This window comes from Notolepis coatsorum, assembly GCF_963971535.1.
Source record: "Notolepis coatsorum genome assembly, chromosome: 14".
Classification (NCBI taxonomy): Eukaryota; Metazoa; Chordata; class Actinopteri; order Aulopiformes; family Paralepididae; genus Notolepis; species Notolepis coatsorum.
The window spans coordinates 78,558,585-78,580,415 of NC_140178.1; the positions used below are offsets into that span (position 1 = coordinate 78,558,585).

Consider the following 21,831-nt stretch of genomic DNA (forward strand, 5'->3'; position numbering starts at 1 on the left):
TGTTAGAAAGTGTGAAAGAGAGAGAGGGGGGCTAGCATGTGGATGGAAAGGGAAACAGATGGAAAAGCTTTGAAAATAGCATGGTGGGAGAAAACCATTCAAGAATGCATTGAGAGGAGAGAGAGTGTGTATGTGTGTGTGAACTTAATTCTGCTCAGTGTCTGCCGCAAAAAGGCTGTGTGGCGGGAAACAATGCTTTTGTCCTTAAATGTCCTCAAAACAAATTAAAATCAAGCATTGTGTGTGTATGTGTGTGTAGGTGTGTGTGTGTGTGTGTGTGTGTGTGTGTGTGTGTGTGTGTGTGTGTGTGTGTGTGTGTGTGTGTGTGTGTGTGTGTGTGTGTGTGTGTGTGTGTGTGTGTACCTCTGCTTCTGGGAGAAGGGCTGTTGCCTCATGGCCAGGTATTGCTGGTCCTCCATTAGACGTATGAGAGAGGAGCTGGCCTTGATCCTCAGACCGTAGTAGTGGTATTTAGAGTTCCCTCTGTGGGTAACAGGGAGGTTCAGTGTGTGTGGGTTGAGGAGCAATGGGCAACTTTAACATTACTAAACTACAGTAATATGATCGTAATCAATACAATAATGCTGTGTATATATATATATATATATATATATATGCACATAATCCCTTTACATATCTGTAGATATGTGTACTATACTACTACTGTAACCTCCCAGATTGCACTCTGTCTTGGTCTCAGCATATTAATTATATTGTTTTAAAAATGGGAAGAGCAATTGGTATTTCCAGGAAATGTGCTTCTTTTGTTGCCCGTCCCCTTTTATGTCAGATAGTGCAAAGCTTAGTTTTATGTCATCTTGACTATTATGCGATGTGGTCATCTGCTGCCAGTGGTGACCTCAGGAAGCTCCAGGTGGTCCAGAACAGGGCAGCACGGTTGGTACTGGGCTGCTGACTAAGGTCTAATGTGAGCCGTATGCATGCCCGCCTCTCTTGGCTTAACGTTGAAAATAGATCACTGTAAAGTAATTTTTTGTTTTTGTTTTAGACTGTAATGTAATTTTAGCTTATCTTAATTGTTACAGTAGTTTCATTATGCATTGTGTGTACTGACTTTTAATAATTTTGTTTTTGCAATAATAATTGTTTTTGTATGTTTTTTTGTGTGTGGACCCCAGGAAGACTAGCTGATTGCTATGGCACCAGCTAATGGGGATCCCTAATAAAATCAAAATCAAATCTCCCAACAGCAGACAAATAAATCAAATGTATATGATCAGTTACAGAATGGGGGTTACATTCTGATAACAACATCGTGTCCACATCCATTCGCCCTTGGCATTTAGGTACTGGACAAACGTTGACGCGTTACGCCAACCGGCACCTCCAAGCACTGGTGGTTGAGTCTAGTGCATCAGAGACTAGTAGGTAGGCATTACTTAGCTATTGCTATGGCTTTAGCAGTCTATAACAACTTGTGATCACAATAGTTGATTTTCCTGAAACGCAATACTTTAACCAAGTGCATTCATTCAACTTTGAGTCGCTCAGTCCAAGCGCCAACCAACCGCCCTGTAAGGTCATCAAGCAGGCTTAAGCAGGCTTAAACCCCACCGGGCGGAGATTTTTAGTCCAGGGAAGCCTAGAGGTTCACTCAATCACATTGAAACGTGTCCAGGACACTCGATGCATGTGTTGTGCCGGATTATGTCGTGGACCAGATGGACACCAATACTGGAAATCGCGACCAAACAATTGGAATATTCTTTTTGGAATACCCACGATCAAAGGTAAGGACTATCTGACGTCAATTCCAGCTTGATCGTACAATGTTTTCATATCGATCCAGCTGATCAGCGTGTGTGGTGTTCAATACGAATGCCATTACTGGCCATCAAAGCATAAAAAAACGACCCCCCCCCTCCACTTTCATGCATTCATGATGAAACATAATACCTATTATATACATTTGATTTGGAAATAGAAGAAACGCCAACGCTTATAGTAGAATTCATGTAGCGCCCTATAACTCAGCTTTTCAGGAATGATCCCGGGTTACTCGTAAACTATACAATATTCACCACGGGATAACGTGCGAACGTATACATGAAAAAATTATCTCTTTTTTGCATGTTTGACGGAAGAAAGTCACTGCCAAATGACCATAGTATTGTCTCCATAGCTATATAGAATATAGATATAGCTCTACAAACAAGGTGACGCACCCCTATCTTTAAAGGTCCCATGCATTATAAATGGCCTTTTCCAGTGTTTAGCATTGTTTCCTAGCAATTGCGGATTATATCAATGTGGTCTGTGTTGTTAATTATCATATTGACTCATCAGTCTAGTCTCGAGTTCACAAGATCTTCCCTCACTCAACTAAGCTGTTCTGATTTGACTCGCAATGTGACTTAGCAAGTAGGTGATCTGCAGTAACGCCCCCTCTATGGTAGTAGCGCATCGTGTAACTCGACACTTCCTCAAACAGGTTTTGACAGAGAACGAGCGAGCGAGAGAGAGGGAGAGAGAGGGACCGGCGGGACCGTGCAGAAGTGTGTGTAAAAATGTGTGTGCGCCATCTCTCTCCCTTGTCGGAGCATTTACACACAAACTTGACTGCGTGTGTGTCTGGGATGCACCTCTCCTCTCTCTCTCTCCCTCGTCGGAGCATTTACACACAAATATGACTGCGTGTGTGTCGGGGACGCATCTCTCCTCTCTCTCTCCCTCTCCCTCTCTATCTCTCTCTCTCCCTCTCTCTCTCTCGCTCGTTCTCTGCCTCTCTGTCAAAACCTGTTTGAGGAACCCCGCCTGAATCCACAAGCCAACCCTGTTACTAACAAAAAGAAGTTATTTCCCCAAATGCATCTCCGTGTAGTGTACGTGTCTGAGGATAAGGATGTCCACCCCCTCACCGGGTGCCCAGGCGGCGCGTGCGCAGCCCTATGAAGACGGATCTGATGAGCTTCCCAAAGGTGGCGGCGTTGACAGGCTCCAGCTTGTGCTCCTGGCAGTGCAGCAGGTAGTGGCAGTAGAGCGTGGAGCGAGCCAGACTGACTCCTTCTGCTATCTCATAGTTGTCCAGCAACCACTGTACCTGGCACACAGGCAGGGGACAAGAAGGAGGCTCCAGCAGTTAGCAAAACCCTGTCCACACACACATGTTACATTAACACACTGGACTATATACTTGCCCACTGTATTGTTACTTCATTCTAATTAGTGTATATAATTGACCACATCTGCCCAGTTGTACAGCCCTGGCCTATTCCTATTATATTTTTACTTATAATTGTACTATATTCTATTGTGCTATATTTAATTTAGTTTATATCCCATATAATTTTATTCAACCTCTTATTTACAGTTGTACAGCCCTGGCCTATATTTTATTTCATAATTATATTATTCTATTGTGCTTAACTTAGCTCATATTTCATTTTACTCCACCTCTTTATTGTATTATCCGTCTGTTAATGTCTGTCCGATAATGTCTGTCCGATAACGACCAAAGAAAATTCCTTGTATGTGAAAACTATTTGGCAAATAAAGACCTTTCTGATTCTGATTCTGATTATACCTATAGGGGCCGTTACTGATTAAATCAGATGACGATGTGATTCACTTATATCTCGGATGCATCACAAAAATACATACAAGAGTACATTTTGACCATCATGGTTCAGTTCAATTCGATTGCATTAGTTTTGGTACTTTTTAAAAGTACAATAGTCGTACAAAATGTGATGGGACTGATTCAGTCAGCAATAACTGAACATGCAACCCTAGACCACATCAAACAACACAACAAAAACATACATTCATCATTGGATTCATCTCAATACAGATTGATGCAGATGAATTTCCACATTCATTTTGATGCATCACAAGGCATGTTTTATTGTTTATGCCTCTACTGACCACTGACCACACGCACACGTACACACACACTTGCACACACACACTTGCACACACACACACACACACACACACACACACACACACACACACACACACACACACACACACACACACACACACACACACACACACACACACACACACACACACACACACACACACACACACACACACACACACACACACACACTGTTTGCATGCCGTGGCATACAACTTTGGTATGCAATGAGAAATTACCTGGAATATTGAATGGGATGTTTGCAAAAAAAAAAAAAAAAAATGTATCACCATTATCATATGGGGCAATATGATGAATTTGGGATGGGAAGTTGTATTATCTTCAGGCAAAATTAAAGACGCCCCCTTATTACATGCACTGTAATGACATGAGACACAATGAGGTCATGGCCTTGCTGGAGGAAGTCACAGTGTGTATGTTGTTGTTTTTCTTTTCTTTTTCTTTGTGCACCAGAATATCACATATGAGATATGTCCAGAGTTCAGTCGACATTTTTCAACTGTGCTTTTCCCCCGAACCTCAAGGATGACATCATTGTGGGGCGTGCGCCATCGGTCGCAGTGGTGGTGGAGTGGATGAGCAACAAGACCAGTGTGAGAGAGAGAGAGAGAGAGAGAGAGAGAGAGAGAGAGAGAGAGAGAGAGAGAGAGAGAGAGAGAGAGAGAGAGAGAGAGAGAGAGAGAGAGAGAGAGAGAGAGAGAGTGTGAGAGAATGTGTGAGAGAGAGAGAGAGAGAGAGAGAGAGAGAGAGAGAGAGAGAGAGAGAGAGAGATATTCCCACGCTTGGCGCCTCTGCATACCTTTTTGTCTGCCGACGGCACGCTACTGTCCTCTCCCTCTGTGATACTTACAGTGACCGGGGAGGCGCGGGCGGTGTGCGAGTAGCTGTTAGCCCCCGCTCCACTACTGCCCAGCATGTAACCCCCCTGGATCACATAGCTGCCCGCGGCGCCACCGTTGGTGCCCGCCCCCTCGCTGTCCCCGTTGGACGCACCGCCCGCCACCACCACCGTCGCTGCCCCGGCTGAGGCGCCGGCGGGATGAGCCACGAACATGGACACGCCCCCCACCTCGCCGGTCGTCACTGAGACTGTGAGGGGCGTGCCGGGGCTGGAGGCCTCGGAGGCAGGAGGAGCCTCGTAGTACTGGGCGGCTGTGGTCTGGGTGTAGAGGGGAGCGTCTGTGTAGGAGAAGCTGCCAGAGCGACTGGTGGGGGAGAGAGAGCGGGAAGTAGGGAGCGTTACAGAGAGACACAATGCAAACTGTTTGCCGATGACGACCTACTGTTGCATCTTTTGATCACGAATCATTTAAAAAAAAAAACGTTTTCTTCCTGTGTGTGTGTGTGTGTGTGTGTGTGTGTGTGTGTGTGTGTGTGTGTGTGTGTATGTATGTATGTATGTATGTATGTATGTATGTATGTATGTATGTATGTATGTATGTATGTATGTATGTGAGGGAGTTAAGACAGTGGCAGGTGGGGTGTAACAATACCACCAGTTAAACAAACATAAAACACAGATAAACAGCAGTATACTGTATATCCCCTACCACCAGTTAAACATCATGTTAACACATTGATCGCCAAAAACGTAGATCTACAGTTCTGTCGCCCGATCGTTGAGTGCCGGAAACGTAGATCTACGTTTCTGTCACAGTATTTCTTTTATTCGCTATTGCCATTCATAATTCAGCGGGGCACCTTGTGCATACTGTTCCGAGTGTGTCTGAGCTGGCAGACGGTCTTATACCGCCCTCTAATGCCTTCCGGCATTATTGCACCCCATTAGAAACGGGTTCGTTTATTTTCCCTACCGAGCTGCGGCGTGGGGGCGGGTCCTAAACACTCCGGCAAAACACACGCTTGTAGGGATGGTTTGGACTACTGACCCCGCCTGCCTGTTGAAGTGCAATGCCCAACAACGTCGGAGACAGGATCGCTGTGGATAACTGGAATGGCAATGAGATTATTGGATTCTTTTTTTTGCATTACTTCAGAGACCAGGTAAGGACACCATATATGAAAGCTTGCATTGATCTGACATTTATTTCTACAGCTATTGGAGCTATCTGTGTTTTATGTGTATGGCTGTTTGCCGTTGGGTTGCAGGGGGGGGGGGGGGGGAGGCGCGCCGGTCTAAATCACATTGCATGCGTGCACGACGAAGGATAATAACGATGATCTATCGTTGATTTCAGGAAGATCTGATAATCAGGCAAAAAATGTCAACGTGTTTATTGAATTACACAAAAACGCTGTTTTCGTGTCTTTTCCCTGGAATTGCTCAGAAGCGGCCGGACTATGTTCATATTCAAAACAGTATAAAACGGAAATGTACGGATGAAAAAAGAATCAGTTTTTTGCACGTTGACCAGAAGCAGCTCACTGAGACTCGAGGGCGTTATTATACCCATAGCTATACTATAAAATATAGGTTTAGCTCTACAAACTACAACTACGTTTACATGGGTTTAATGGGCGGCACGGAAGGGGTCACTTCCCGGAAGGGGCGTGGCACTCAATGTGTTAACAGCAGTATATATCCCCTACCACCAGTTAAACATCATGTTAACAGCAGTATATATCCCCTACCACCAGTTAAACATCATGTTAACAGCAGTATATATCCCCTACCACCAGTTTAACATCATGTTAACAGCAGTATATATCCCCTACCACCAGTTAAACATCATGTTAACAGCAGTTCTATTTCATTATGGCTTACGCTCAGCATCATCTGCACTGTACTTCACTTCGTGCACGTGCACTGAATAAAAAATTCCACCATGTACCTTTACATCCCAACATTCGTCTGGCCACACCCCCATCCGCTTACCTTCATAAGCAGGTGTGTGGTCACCTACTCGCCTCCTTCTTCACTTTCACCACAAGGAAGTGCCTTCGGTAGATCCCCACTTGACGAGGTTGTTAGTAGAAGAAAGTTGGAAAACAAAAGAACGGGAAGATACGTTGACATCATATCTTTATTTTCTCTCTCACTATTTCGAGAAAATACGGCGATATTGTCTTCGTTACTGGAGTGTCTGGAAGATGATGATCATTCTGACCTTCAACGGCTTTTTCGTATTAGGAGCTCACGCCGCTGACATGCTCCCCAACTACAGTCCTCCTTGCTGCGGCTGGATGGGTTGGCCCTCCGGCCATACAGCTGGACTGTGGGAAGCACCGACTGTTGTGAGAAAGCGGTCGCTTCCAGGGTGGGGTATGTACTGTTTTGCTTGCGAGCTCTGGTTGTTGTTGATGCTATGGGGGTTAGCTGACAATTTTACGAAACGCCGACTCCAGACTGGGGTCCTCTGCTCGGCTTCTTAAACGGCGGTCGGAGGATCTTGGTCTGACGCCCATGATGGTCAATCTAGTGGGCCGCGACCAGGACCTGGTGAACCCAGGATTCTCTGGACGAGCGGATGCTTCTCTGTCCCGTACAGGCCCCATCTTTCACATAAAAGTGAAAGTACACCCTAACGAGGAAATGTGGGCATAGGATCTTCTTTATCGGGAGTTCCATGCTCAAAGTCGGCTGCAGCCCGAAATGGGAATTGTGCTGGCCCCGCTGTATGTCTGGATCACCGTTGAAAACTGTGTTTGACATTCTTTTTCTCTTCCCTCTTAGGATGGGGAGGGACTTGGACAGCGGCCGGTCTGAAGTGTGGCTTGTTATGTCGTTGTGTACAGTTCAGGTGATAGCTGCTTAGCTGGCGTGCTAGTTGTGGCCTACTGTGTTAGCCAGTCAGCTGTTAGCTGCGGCGCTAGCTCGTTGTGTTTACCAGGCTAGTAAACGTTAGCTTGTTGCTATCAGTCGGACGGCTGTTACCTTAATGCTACACTGTTGAAACGATACTGTGACTATAACATGCCTTAAAACACTCTGACTACGACGTCATCTTTGACAGAGGATGTTAGTCAACCCTACAACCGGTTGCCAGTGCCAGCGAGGACTTCGTCAACATGGAGAACGGCGGCTGGGTGGCGTTGCGGACATACCCTTGTCACCGGCGCAGGAGGTGCTGGGTTCAACTCGGTGTCTCATTAACCAGTGTTGCGGTTCTTTCGGCCTGCATTCTGGGTGAAGGTAGGAGTCCCGACCGGACTTTAAACACTTCTTCTTTTCTTCCCTTCTAAATGTTTTGTAATAACGATGTTTCCAAAACATGTGTTGCTGCAATACATTGAGGATACGACGCGTGTTGTGTGTGAATTGTCTTGTCACTGGTATAGCTTCTCTCTGTAGTGAATCGGCGTTGTTTTTTACGTGTGTAAAAATGAACTGGTTTGGTTGTGATGAGAACATGTGTGTTCATGTAACGTTGTACTTGTACCGTGGGTGAACTCACAACTAAGAGGGTTAATTAAACCTGTACAGCTATGCTTAGTGACATGTGATTGAGGAATGAATCTTTTTCTCAGCCTGTGATGACAATGAACAGTATGTTCACACATTAACAGAGGTGCCTGTTCGCCTTGATCGTATCAAGGGTAAGATAAGAGGGGTGTCCCCCCGGTTTCCCTGGGGCTTCCCCCCCTCCTCTCAGACATGTTTGGTTACAATATATTGTGTCACTGTGTTTGTGGGGATACGATGTAACCCTCAGCTTAATTGCTGGGGTTGTGCTTTCCACTTGAGAAACAATTTTTTCCTAAAGAAAAGATTGTTTGGTCACTTATCATGTGTGCTTAGCAAGGCCTGTGGCCAATACATAATCGAGGATTCTGTCTTCTCTCGTTATGAAAAACGGCGTTCCTCTGTAGTAGGAGTGTACTGTGCCATTTTTTGTTGTGATGAAGGGTTGTGTGTGTCTTTGTGATCTACAACTGGGTTAGGTTTGGCCCACAGAAGCACATGTGTAAGTCTGGACCGGGGCTCTTAAAGGGGCCCTCTCTGTTCTGTGTTTTTTCCTTAGTAAAACTCAGGTAGCAGGTTATCACATGAGCTATGTGAGGCTGTTCGATGCTTCATGTAGCAGGCTATGACTGTGTCATGCTCTACTTGTCATTACATCGTATCATGGGTGAGGGGTCGTAAAGGGGTGAACTGGTAATCCTTTCCTCCCCTTTTTCTGTTGGTCAGGGGTTAAAACCACCTGTCCTTCAAGGTTCCTGTCACGTTGCTGTTCGGCACGTTACAGGGTAAGAAGGGGGGGGGGGGGGAGTTTCCTGGTCCCACGCCCTGGAAGATTGGGCGTGTGCACCGCGGAAATTCCCCCGCCATAGAGTACGTCACTGAGCACGTCTCTGTTGGTAAGACTTCCGTGGGTTGTTCGGGTCCATGTTATGGATCCGTTTCAGGGAGTTGTCAGAGCTCCTCCTCACGAAGCTCCTCCTCAGGGAGAAGTGCCTTCTGTGAGTTCGGACTCTCCTTCCCTGTGAAGGAGCCTCCTCAGAGTTTCAGAGCCTCCTCCTCAGATTGTCAAGGTGAGTAGAACTTCAAAAAGGAGTTCTGCTCTATTGTGTGTGTATTCGATTCAATTCGATTATTGAGTGTGTATTGGTTCAGTGCCTCCTCCTCGGAGTGCCCTAACCCAAGTGTTACATAGCTCAATGTTGCAATATATTCTTTTCAATCTATAGAGCTCGCATGGGATGTCTCTCTGGGGATTTCCGTCTTCTCCCTGTGGCGAGGGTGGCGGGATGTAAAAATGTAAACTATTTTTACCCTCAGCTGCGTCACGTGGGATTCATGTCAGTCTGTGTTTCTTTCTTTTTTAAATAAAAAGAGGAAGGAACATGAAGCACGACGGCTCTGTGTCGTTCTCCCAGGCGACTTGGAGGAACAATGTTTGGTGTCTTGCTAGACTATCCATTGATGTGTTTGGGTCTCGACGCGTACATAGTGCTGGCTCGGGGTATTTCTGTTAAGAATCACGCAGGGGCTAAGTGCGCCTTGGTTGCTCGTTATTAAAACAGCGTTTTTATAGGGCAACTGGGATGGAGTTTTGTCTCTTCCGAGCGCCAGTTTACTAGGTTGTCTCGATGAATTCTCGTTCATATCTGGGGGATGTTAACGGAATAGATCAGAACATAGGTAGAGGGGTCTCACGCCCTTGGGGTGGGCCACTGAGCGTGGTACAAATGGGACCGTCTGGGTGGCGCCCTCTTTTCATGTTTTAGATCGACACGCATACCTACCCCCTCTTCTGGAGTGGGCATGTCGGCGTGGTTAGGGCACGGGACTGGTTCTGGTCACGCTGGTCCAGGTCAGTTAACCCGTTGTCCGCCGGGGATGCAGATCTGCTGTTCTGGTACCCTGAGGGACTTGTGCTTTTTTCGGGGGGGAAAATGCCGGGTCGGCCCGGGTGTCACAGGGTTAGGCGTTATGGAGACCCTTTGTTGGGTACATGTTGTACTCTGCACTATCGTAATGGCTTACGGCCATACCAACCTGTACACGCCCGATCTCGGAAGCTAAGCAGGTTCGGTCCTGGTTAGTACTTGGTTGGGAGACCGCCTGGGAATACCAAGTGCAGTGAGCTTAGGGCTGGTTCTCCATTCTTTTCGCTCCTCTCTCACGCGTGGCGAAGAGGGGGCTGTTGGGGTGGTCTTTTGGACCTCCTCTGGTAACCCTGTGTGCTTCCCGAGCCGCCGGGCCCAGTCCGAAGTATTTCGTCGACCCGTAGGCCTGGAATAACCCTTTTTTGGAAACTGAAACACTTATACTGCGGTATAGCCAGTGTATACCCGCAGGTGTGTTTTGGAGTTTTTTCTTGAGGGGTTATAGGAACAACCACCGTCTGTGTACCGAGAGGGTGGTTGATTCCCTGGTGTGTTGGAGCAGAGTCAACTCCTGGGTTACCCGGTTGAGTGTGCCCCTGCACGTTCATGATGTCTGCCAATCGTGTCAGCCTTCTCTGCCTCGACCCCTCCGGGTGGTTTTTTTTTAATGGAGGCTGTTTTCAGTTGACTCCTTTGGCGCCTGTCTCGTCCGCAGTGCTCCAGGCTCAGGTCTACAGCCTGCTGCCTGGTTTCCCCGGTGCGCTGCCTGCTTCCGTTGGTTGAACTTTTTGAGTGCTTACGGACATGCTGACTGCCTGTTCTGCAGGGTCAGTGTGCCAGGCGGTGTACTATTGGGGGGTAAGGGCCCGCTCTTGGAGGGGCTCTATCCGTATACGCTGGCGATGTGGGGGGCGGTGTCACTAAGTGACCGCCTGGTGGGGTCTTGATGCCTGGCATCATTGACCTCTCCGGGCCCCCTTTTTCCAGGGGATCCAGTCCCTTCAGTGGGTCGGGGTCTTCCTTCGCGCTCCGCTGCTACGGCCTTGCCACGGGGTTGGGGTTGCTCTTGACCCCGTGATTCTGGGGGCAGTAACGAGGGTTGTTCCTTCCGTTCGTTCCCTGGTGGCATGCGGGTTGTGCGTGTGCGTAGTCGTGGGGTCAAGCCACGGTCTGCTCACCCTGTGCGTTGAGTTGCTTGAGTTCCTCTTCGCACGGTCGGATCCGTCTCCCTCCCGTCCTCCAATAGGGAGGGTATCCCTCCATTAGGGAGGGTCGGGGGGCTCGGTCTTCCCCGGTCTGATGGTTGTGGGGGGCCTCAGCGGGGTACATTTGTCGAGCTTTGGCTCCCACTCAGCTCCTCTTGTGCAGATGATGCTGAGCGTAAGCCATAATGAAATAGAACGTAAGGTTATGTATATAACCAAGTTCTATGAATTATGGTGACACTCAGCATCAGACGCCGCTACGGCCCTTGATCTCGCCTTGTGGTGAAAGTTTGGGAAGGAGGCGAGTAGGTGACCACACACCTGCTTATGAAGGTAAGCGGATGGGGGTGTGGCCAGACGAATGTTGGGATGTAAAGGTACATGGTGGAATTTTTTATTCAGTGCACGTGCACGAAGTGAAGTACAGTGCAGATGATGCTGAGCGTCACCATAATTCATAGAACTTGGTTATATACATAACCTTACGTATATATCCCCTACCACCAGTTTAACATCATGTTAACAGCAGTATATATCCCCTACCACCAGTTTAACATCATGTTAACAGCAGTATATATCCCCTACCACCAGTTAAACTGAGAGAAAAAGAAAAGACGTTGGAAAGACGATGAGAGTAGGATCGTTGATATCGTTTTAGATATTGATAAGCGGAGTTTAATGTGAATTTCTCCTCCGAACATTCGCTTGTACAATGGAGATGGTTCCATGTTAACAGAACTCAGCTATAGGGCGACAATAATGTGGTCAAGAGGCATGGTTTCTATCTTGAGCCTGAACTGGCGTGACTTGTCTTTATTCACATGGTAAGCAGCAGTAACACAAGTCTTCTCTCTCTGAGAGACATTGGGGGAGAGAACGAAATGGGTGTATACCTTTGCTTTTATAGTTGCCATAAGGTAGAGTACCTGGGTGACTCCGCCTAGAGCGCCCTCCAGTGGGAACAGATATATATGCAACTAGTCAGGTAAACAGTTACTAGTTTAAACAGCCATATGTACAGTTAGACAGTTACTAACAATCCTACACAGAGCCTCTGATCTCAACATTCCACCTCCAGTGGCAGAGTGTACTTACATGGTGCTGGTGGTGTAGCTGGCGTCTCCTCCTTCCACATACTGCACCTGGTTGGTGTACAGCTGCTGCACCTGACAAACACGGTCAAAAATGAACAGGGGAAATGCTCCAGAAATTGGGATCATATCATATGTGCCAAAAATGGCCATGGGATGGAAAATGTCCAGATTCATGTTTACCAACAGAGTGATATAATTACATCTTAATGTTTACCAACGGAGTGATATAATTACCCCGCCAATAACGAGTATACTCGTTATTGGGGGCCATGCGTTGAGCGCCAATAATGAGTATACTCGTTATTAGATCGTTTGATCTTTTTCCTTTGATCCCTGCTCTACAGACTCGGCCGGAGCTCTCTGAATCACTGTGGCACAGCTACATACGCTGGAATTGCAATGCCGGTCGAATCTCACCAGATGGCAGTATCATCTACCTTTTGAACTCGGATAGAAAGGCAGCAGTATTGTCAATGAATGCACCGAGGCATCGAGGCTCGCTCTGTGGAGGATGAGCTCTTCCAAAGCAATCGCTAGCAGATCTGATCGCCTCAAAACCTATAGTGTCCCGTAAACACGTGTAATTACATATACACTTGTAATCGCGATCGCCGATGGGATCATTGGAATTATTCTTTTTGGATTACCTTCTGGCTAAGGTAAGGACCCCCTATGTCTATTTTACCGAACGTGAAACATGTTTATGTAATGATCACAGTGGCTTACTGTACCGGTCATAAACAAGGCTTTTTGTAACGATCGGATTTTCGGGGTAAGACTACACCCCCCCCCCTGATGATTTTGTGAAGGTACATATGTACATGTTATATACCTTTGATTTGGGAGTATTTGGGGGTTCAGGGAATCAACCAGAACAATTCGGGCTTATTGCACATAACGCGTCCTATCTCGCAATCTATGGAAAAAGACTGGATTCTTTTGGGAATGGGCGATGTTCAGCGTGTAATAAACTACAAACTACAGTGTGTAGAAACTAACGCCTTTTTACATGTTGGACTACAAATAGTGTCTGTCAAATGAGCCGGACTATTTTCTCCATAGCTATAATATAGAATATAGATATAGCTCTGCAAACATCGTGACGCATCGTTAAAATAGGCAATGGAAGGCGGCTACGTGGCGTAGTGGGCAAGGCGCTCGCCACGAATGACGGAGACGCTGGGCTTGCCTGTTCGAGCCCAGCGCTCCACATTGCTTTCAGTTTAGCTAGTCGTTCATACTAATACACATTGGCCGTATTAGGGGGTGGGAAACTGATGGGTCGGGATCGGGCGTTGTGGACAGCGACTCCTACAGGTCGGTTGGTGCGCCTGCGCAGTGGAATCAGGAAGTGTCGGGGGCAGCGTGAGCCTCCCACGCGTTACTCCTCACCACTGAGAGATCGAGCTGCGCAGGTGAAAAGATGCGACTGCTGTTACCTCAAGTACCGGAGGGGACTTGTGCTATGTATGACTTAGTCCACATTGCAGCCGGCTTGTGGGAGGCAAGAAACAGCGTTCGTGACAGGGGAGGGTTGAATTGGGTGATACGAAATTGGGATGGGAGAAAATATAGAAAATGGGAGAAAAAGTGGATCAAAAAAAAAAAAAAAGGCAATGGAAAGCTGGCGCTAGAGAGCAGAGAGGGGGCATGGCTATGGCGGTGAATGAGTTAATGTATACCAACAGAGTGATATAATTACATCTTAATGTTTACCAACAGAGTGATATAATTACATCTTGATGTTTACCAATAGAGTGATATATAATGAATTACATCTCAATGTTTACCAACAGAGTGATATAATTACATCTTAATGTATACCAACAGTGATATAATTTAATTTTAATGTTTACCAACAGAGTGATATGTTTATATAATTCCAGTTTTATGTATACCAACACCAACAGAGTGATATAATTCCAGTTTAATATATACCAACAGAGTGATATAATTACATCTTAATGTATACCAACAGAGTGATATAATTCCATCTTAATGTTTACCAACAGAGTGATATAATTACATCTTGATGTTTACCAATAGAGTGATATATAATGAATTACATCTCAATGTTTACCAACAGAGTGATATAATTACATCTTAATGTATACCAACAGTGATATAATTTAATTTTAATGTTTACCAACAGAGTGATATGTTTATATAATTCCAGTTTTATGTATACCAACACCAACAGAGTGATATAATTCCAGTGTGTGTGTGTGTGTGTGTGTGTGTGTGTGTGTGTGTGTGTGTGTGTGTGTGTGTGTGTGTGTGTGTGTGTGTGTGTGTGTGTGTGTGTGTGTGTGTGTGTGTGTGTGTGTGTGTGTGTGTGTGTGTGTGTGTGTGTGTGTGTGTGTGTGTGTGTGTGTGTGTGTGTGTGTGTGTGTGTGTGTGTGTGTGTGTGTGTGTGTGTGTGTGTGTGTGTGTGTGTGTGTGTGTGTGTGTGTGTGTGTGTGTGTGTGTGTGTGTGTGTGTGTGTGTGTGTGCGTGCGTGCGTGCGTGCGTGCGTGAATCCACACAATATCTTGCCACCGAGACTACTGCATGGAGATAGTACAGTCAGAGTGGTGATCACAGTACAGTAGTATTGGTGACAGTAGGGTTTAGTCAGAGTGGTGATCACAGTACACAGTTCCCTAAGCCTAATGCATGCATGCACAGAGAAGAAAAGGGTATGTATCTGCTTGTCTTACTCCAGGGTAGATGGCAAATAAGCTAATTTCCCAAAAAGTTGGCGTGTTTTTCCCAAAAAGTTGGCGTGTTCCTTTAACTGTTTTTGTTATCACTGTTGCTTTCTTTTCTATTATAGCTGTTGTGATGGCACAGCAGCTAATGGGGATCCTAACTAATAATAATAATAATAAATAAACAGTCTCCCTGTTTTTTTCTGTTAACCCCTGACCTACTAGGAGTGCTGTAGCTGGGTCCAGTAGCAGCGGCTGCAGGGGGCTGCAGGGGGCTGCAGGTGGCTGCGATCTCCTGCGTCTCCCAGTCCAGATAGAACACTGGCAGGCAGCAGGCGCAGGGGTATGAGTAGTCCATGCCGGGGGCGGCTGAGACCCAGGCCACGTACTGTGTCGTCTGTGTGCCTTGCTGCTGAGGCCACGCCTCTAGCTCTCTGTCCCTGCCTGTCGCTGACTCCCTGCCACTCTGTCTGCTGCTAAGAGGGAGCTGGGAAGCCAACGTGGTGAGATTCAGCTACAGATGTGTTGAGGTTTGGGACCGGTGCTATGTTATGATGTTAAAGGGACATTTCACTTTAGTATCTAAAGTCATGTACAAGTCAGCGAGCGACCACTGCTGTCCCTGTCCCCTTCGCCAAACACCACCATTCCTCCCAGGTGTCAGGCTCCTCATTCACTTCCATTCATTTTGAGGACCTAGTCTAAATATAATACTTTGGAAGTATAAACAAACAATACAGCAATATTATTCTGTGTAATACATTTTATAACGAGTCAAAGGTACTTTCTTTGGAGCTAATGTTGCCATTTTGGAATTATAGTATAGGAACTATTTCTCACTTGAGGTGTAGTTTGACCAACTGTCAACTTTTCACAAAATGTTTAGAATATTTCTTCCAGCAAGGCAGCAGGTAACCATGGTAACCACTCCCTGAAAGGCAAAGATACACAGCACACTCAAACCTACAACAAATTTGTTTTATTTTCGAATCTGCTTTTATTTTTCAATGATAATAAATCTGTAAACACACATCAAATGCCATAACACACACATACCTTTGACTCAGAATCTTCTGTTTTATTGAAATGCACAGCAGTATTTTTTTTTTTATACTTCAGAAGTATGATATTTAGACATGGTCCTCAAAAGGAACAGTGATCAAAGTGAATGAGGATCCTGACACCTGGAAGGAGTGGTGGTGTCGACAGGGACAGCAGTGAACGGGCAAGGCTGCTGAAACTTGAACGTTCTACTAGTGAAATGTCCCTTTAAGGGTGTTCCCAAGGTAGTACCTTTGAGATGCCAACAGTAGTGAACTGTGTTTTATGTGTATTATTGAATGAGTGAGTGAGTGAGTGAGTGAGTGAGTGAGTGAGTGAGTGAGTGAGTGAGTGAGTGAGTGAGTGAGTGAGTGAGTGAGTGAGTGAGTGAGTGAGTGAGTGAGTGAGTGAGTGTGTGTGTTACCTCCTGGCTGATGTGGACAGGTTGCAGGCTGGTGACGCTGAGCTGGGTACCTGGTTCAGTCTTGGTTATCTGGGAGGTGGCCTGCACCACGGACCTCTGCTCACAGGAGATAATGAAATAATATGGTTAATGGAAACAATGCCACAACTGAGCTTGTTCACCTCTCTAGGTCAACACCGCTTTCTGGATCTGAAAAGCCATCCAATGAAACACAAGTGGAACACAAACCAATCTCTGATGAACGTTTTATTACCCATCATAAACTCTAAACACCAAACATCTCTCAGTGTTTGAAGCTGAAGTTGAAAACCCGTAGCACGGGAGGAGAAATAGTAGTAGTGGAATTCTACAAAAACAAATAAATAAATGTGTCGTTTTTAACAAGCCAGTGCAACTATTCCTATGGCTTGTTAATACAGTGCAACTATTCCTATGGCTTGTTAATACAGTGCAACTATTCCTATGGCTTGTTAATACAGTGCAACTATTCCTATGGCTTGTTAATACAGTGCAACTATTCCTATGGCTTGTTAATAAGCTTGTCTGATCAAAGCGGCGCGTGTGTCTCTGTGCGCTTCACCTGTTGAGCCGCCAGCACCTGCTGGACCACCTGCGTGGGAACTCCTGTCTGCACCACGGTAGGGGGAGAGCTAGAGTCTGACAGACTGTCACTGGAATGAAGGGAGCCCTCTGGAGGAGAGAGAGAGATAAGAGAGATTACAATACTGTAACACTGTAAGATAAGATAAGATCATTCTTTTGTCTGTTGGTACAGAAATGTGTTTTGTATCAGAACACTGCATTACAAAAAAAGTAGGGCTGTCAAAATGAATGCTTTAATTTTGGAGATTAATTTAAATTATTTAAAGCATTAAAATAAATTAATCTAGATTAATCTATGGAGTGAAAAATCCTCAATTTTAGCTCCGTGGATATAAGAAAGAGATCTAGCTGAGTCAATGTTGATGGTTTTGTTGAACATTTGTATTTCACAGGAGAGAAACTGTATTCAAAGAAAGCTATTAAAATAGTCTTTGAATCTAAATATACTTTCTTTGTGTTGATTGTACATTAATTCCATGATTTTACTCAAGTAAATATCTATTATAAGCTTCGGTCTTAAATAGAAAAATGCTATTTTTAATCTAGATTAATTTAGATTAATTACATTTTTTTTTAGATTAATTAGTAATTTTTTTTTATCTATTGACAGCACAAAAAAAAGGAAACATAAGACAACCATGTTACAGCATCTAGACAGACATACAGACATCAGAGAAACAATGTAATTAACCCCTTCCTTCCCTCCCAACCAACGTTATTAATTTGATGTGGCACAGTCTCATAAATCCAATGTTATTTCGTATTGAACAGCCCTTTTGTGTTGCACTATCCCGTGTAGGTTGCAACCACATTTCTGTCCTGCTTGTTAAGTAGGCTTATTGAATGTGGCACAAATTAATTTTTGAATCTTTTCAGTTTCCACTTGGATCTGAAGTGCCTATGTGAGGGTAGCAGCTCGTATTCTGTGTGTAATACATGTGAGGGATCTTCTATGATCTTATGGGCCATTCTCAACACATTTGTAGTGTAACTTTCCAGAAATGTTTTGTTGATGGATTTGCTGAATATCTTTGAGGCGATTTTAAGAAGGCTCGCCACTCTGGGTTTTGCCTGGACCGTGATGCTGTTATACCAGACGATGATGCAGTACTGGAGAACACTCTGGATGATAGAACAGTAGATGATGCAGTACTGGAGAACATTCTAGATGGTAGAACAGTAGATGATGCAGTACTGGACAACACTCTGGATGGTAGAACAGTAGATGATGCAGTACTGGAGAACACTCTGGATGGTAGAACAGTAGATGATGCAGTACTGGAGAACATTCTGGATGGTAGAATAGTAGAGGATGCAGTACTGGACAACACTCTGGATGGTAGAACAGTAGACGATGCAGTACTGGAGAACACTCTGGGTGGTAGAACAGTAGATGATGCAGTACTGGAGAACACTCTGGATGGTAGAACAGTAGATGATGCAGTACTGGAGAACACTCTGGATGGTTGGAATGAAACAGTGGCACTTCCTTTGTGTGTGAAAGAGCGTGTGTGAAAGTGCGTGTGTGAAAGTGCATGAAAGGGCTACCTGACATGGACAACACACATAGGCTCAGTCGTAAAAAAGGCGAAGCAGCGCCTCTACCACCTGAGACAGTTAAGGAAGTTCAGAGTATCTGGGAAGATACTCCAGTCCTTCTACTCCAGAGTTGTAGAGAGCATCTTGACTGGAAACATCACTGCCTGGTATGGAAACAGCACGGCACAGGACAAGAAGGCCCTACAGAGAGTGGTGCGCTCAGCCGAGCGTACCATGGGTATTGCACTACCACCCCTGCAGGTCCTATACAACAAGAGGTGCAAATCCAGAGCCTGCAGAATAATGAAAGACCCTCACCACCCCAACAACAGCCTGTTCAAGCTTCTGCGGTCAGGCAAACGCCTGCGAACACCAGCAACTAGGACAGAGAGACTTCGGCTCAGCTTCTTCCCCCAGGCCATCAGAGCCTTGAACACTGAACTCTCCACACACAAGCACACATGAGCACACACACAACACACACACTGTACACACGCTCACACACTAGCAGCCACTTTAACATGAGCTTGTATAACTTGAGATTGTATAATATAGCATTGTATAGCAGTGTACATAAAGACCCAGTGCCTCATCCGTAGCTAACAGTGTATTGCACTACCACAGGACCTAGCATGTCCTACCATGCTCTGTAAATAACTCATGTACACCGATATACCCTACTTTGATTACTTGTACTATTGCACAATATCGTTCTATTGGATTCTTATTATATTATTATATATTATTATTGTATTATGCACAATCGTTGGGGGCAAGACCGCCCGCATTTCATTGTATACTTGTATGCCGTGACAAATAAAACTCTTGACTTGACTTGACCTGTGTGTGAAAGGGCTGCAAACACACCGCTGTCAAAGCGCCCAAAACAAAAATGTGTAGCTTGGTTATTCACACCAACAGCGATTCCCCCACACGCCTATCTGCTACGCTGCTCTTCATTATCACAGGTAGAGCTGATATTTATCATGGGTTAAAAAGAGCTTGATAACTCTTGGACATTTTAAATCCATGGTTCTGTTTCTGTTTGTACTTATCAAGGACCTGAGAGAAAGTGTCTCTCTCCGTTGTATCTCTCTCACCTGCTCCTCTCCCTTTTCTCTGTCTCTCCACTCGCTGTCCCACAACCCCTCCCCCCTGTGTGTGTCTCCCTGCCTTCCCTCGTCCTCTCCTCACCACAAATGAACTGCATTTATATATATATATATAATTGACAAAGCACATCCTACCCTTCATCTGTACCTTCACTGATGGACAGCTAACATATTAAAAAACGTTAATAACGTGTTTGTTTATCCAGTTTAACAGATGGTTTTCTAATCTGGTATATGTCCAATTCGCTCGCGGCTCACTCTCAAAATAGACCAGACGCCGAAACCATCATTGCAGATCGCAAGCCGGCCGTGGCGTGGCTGGTGCGAACAGTCAGATCTGTTAACAAGGGTAATGGGAAGGAAACTGGCTGCAGATCCCAGCTCTTGGCGGCACATGGTGGCACTTCAGGGCAGTTCGGGGTGCTTCCGCATGCGGTGTGCCAGACCTGTTAGACAGCCTCTAGTGCAGAAGTCTGGCTCCATCCTATTCCAATGCTAAATCTATTGCGAGAATGGTGATAAACAATGGGCTTTGGCAGTAATATACAGTATAACTGCTAATATTCTTCTTCTTCTTCTTATTATTATTATTACTTTTTATCATGTCTATCTATTCTATTTTATTATTCTATTTTATTATTTGTATTTTTGCACAATCAAGGCGGGCATGGCCATGGCCACCTTCATTTCACTACATGTCTTGTGTATGTGACAAATAAATCTCTTGAATCTTGAATCTATGGTATAAGAAGCATGTGATAATAAACACAATACAATACACATCCAATCTAAGGCCAATATGCATAAACATCTTAAAAGCTTCCCAAGATCTGATAACTCTGCATCCTTTGTTTCATAGTATGACGGGGTTGATTAAGGGGTGCTGGGTGTGTGAGGGTCAGTTGTGACACACTAGTGATTAATCCCCAACGCTGACGTGCAGACAGGGAGTAACTTTAGATCAACCAGTCACCAGAAGTCAATTTATTTTCAATAGAGCCAAGCGAGCTCTCGCATCGCCCCCACAACATACACATGATATGTTGGCGCTCAGCCCTTACCTGTGACGGTAACTACGATGTACTGAGGTGTGCTCTGAGCGTTCCCCGCCTGCGAGGGCGAGCCCTGAATCTCTGCAGTCACATACTGGGTCTGAAGCTGGGCCTGCACCACGGACTGGGCCTGGATACCGGCCGTGGGCTTCTGGGCAGCAGCGGGAGTGACTTGCTCGCTGGGTGCAGTTTGACCTGTGGGCGTGGCAGCGGCGGGAGTGACCACGGCGGTCTGAATCTCGGCCAGGAACTGAGGGGCAGAGGCGGAGTTGGACGCGGGCGACATGGTTACGACGGTAACGCCGACCCCCTGGGGCGTGGCTGTCGGCTGGATGTCGCCCACGTAGCCTGAGGTGGCCATGGCGAGAGCTAGGGGAAGAGAAGAGATGCACTAGTCATATACTGTAGCTCTGGCCACAAAGACAACAGGGAAATGTCATCAATTCAACATCTACTGACATTTTGAAAAGTGAGTAAAGTCAAATGAAACCAGTACCAACGGTTGCTTATCTACTACCTAACTTAATTTGTGTTTGTTTTCGAGACCTTTTCAGTGGAATTACACCGCTAGGGTCCAAGTTTATTTCCTGTCCACTTCTGATATTAGCAAACACCACAACAGGAAATACACTCTGGCCCGTTTGGGATGTTTATGTCGTTTGAAAAGGTCTATACTGAACTTAGTTTGATTTGATTGAGCCACGCAGGTTTTGCAGCTTCAACACTGGAGGCAAAAGGATTCATTCTACTTCCTCTTCAACAGCAACGTGGGACTGTGTCTGAGAGAGAGAGAACGCCTCTTCCTCAACTGTTCTGTGTCTGAGAGAGAAAGAGAGAGCTCCTCTTCCTCAACTGTTAACTGTGTCTGAGAGAGAGAATGCCTCTTCCTCAACTGTGTCTGAGAGAGAGAGAGCTCCTCTTCCTCAACTGTGTTAA

The 21,831-nt window shown here is 45.6% G+C and overlaps 1 protein-coding gene across 1 annotated transcript in view; it reads right to left on the bottom strand.

Moving 5' to 3' along the window:
• rfx1a (regulatory factor X, 1a (influences HLA class II expression)) overlaps nt 1–21,256 on the bottom strand; it is a gene marked incomplete at both ends in the record, with an annotated part of 41,258 nt that extends 20,002 nt beyond the window's left edge. The window contains 7 exon segments of the mRNA XM_084329152.1: nt 364–483; nt 2,880–3,061; nt 4,755–5,109; nt 12,436–12,506; nt 16,590–16,685; nt 17,170–17,279; nt 20,905–21,256. Coding sequence (XP_084185278.1) covers nt 364–483; nt 2,880–3,061; nt 4,755–5,109; nt 12,436–12,506; nt 16,590–16,685; nt 17,170–17,279; nt 20,905–21,256 — 1,286 coding nt within the window.
• Nucleotides 21,257–21,831: the final 575 nt, after the last annotated feature.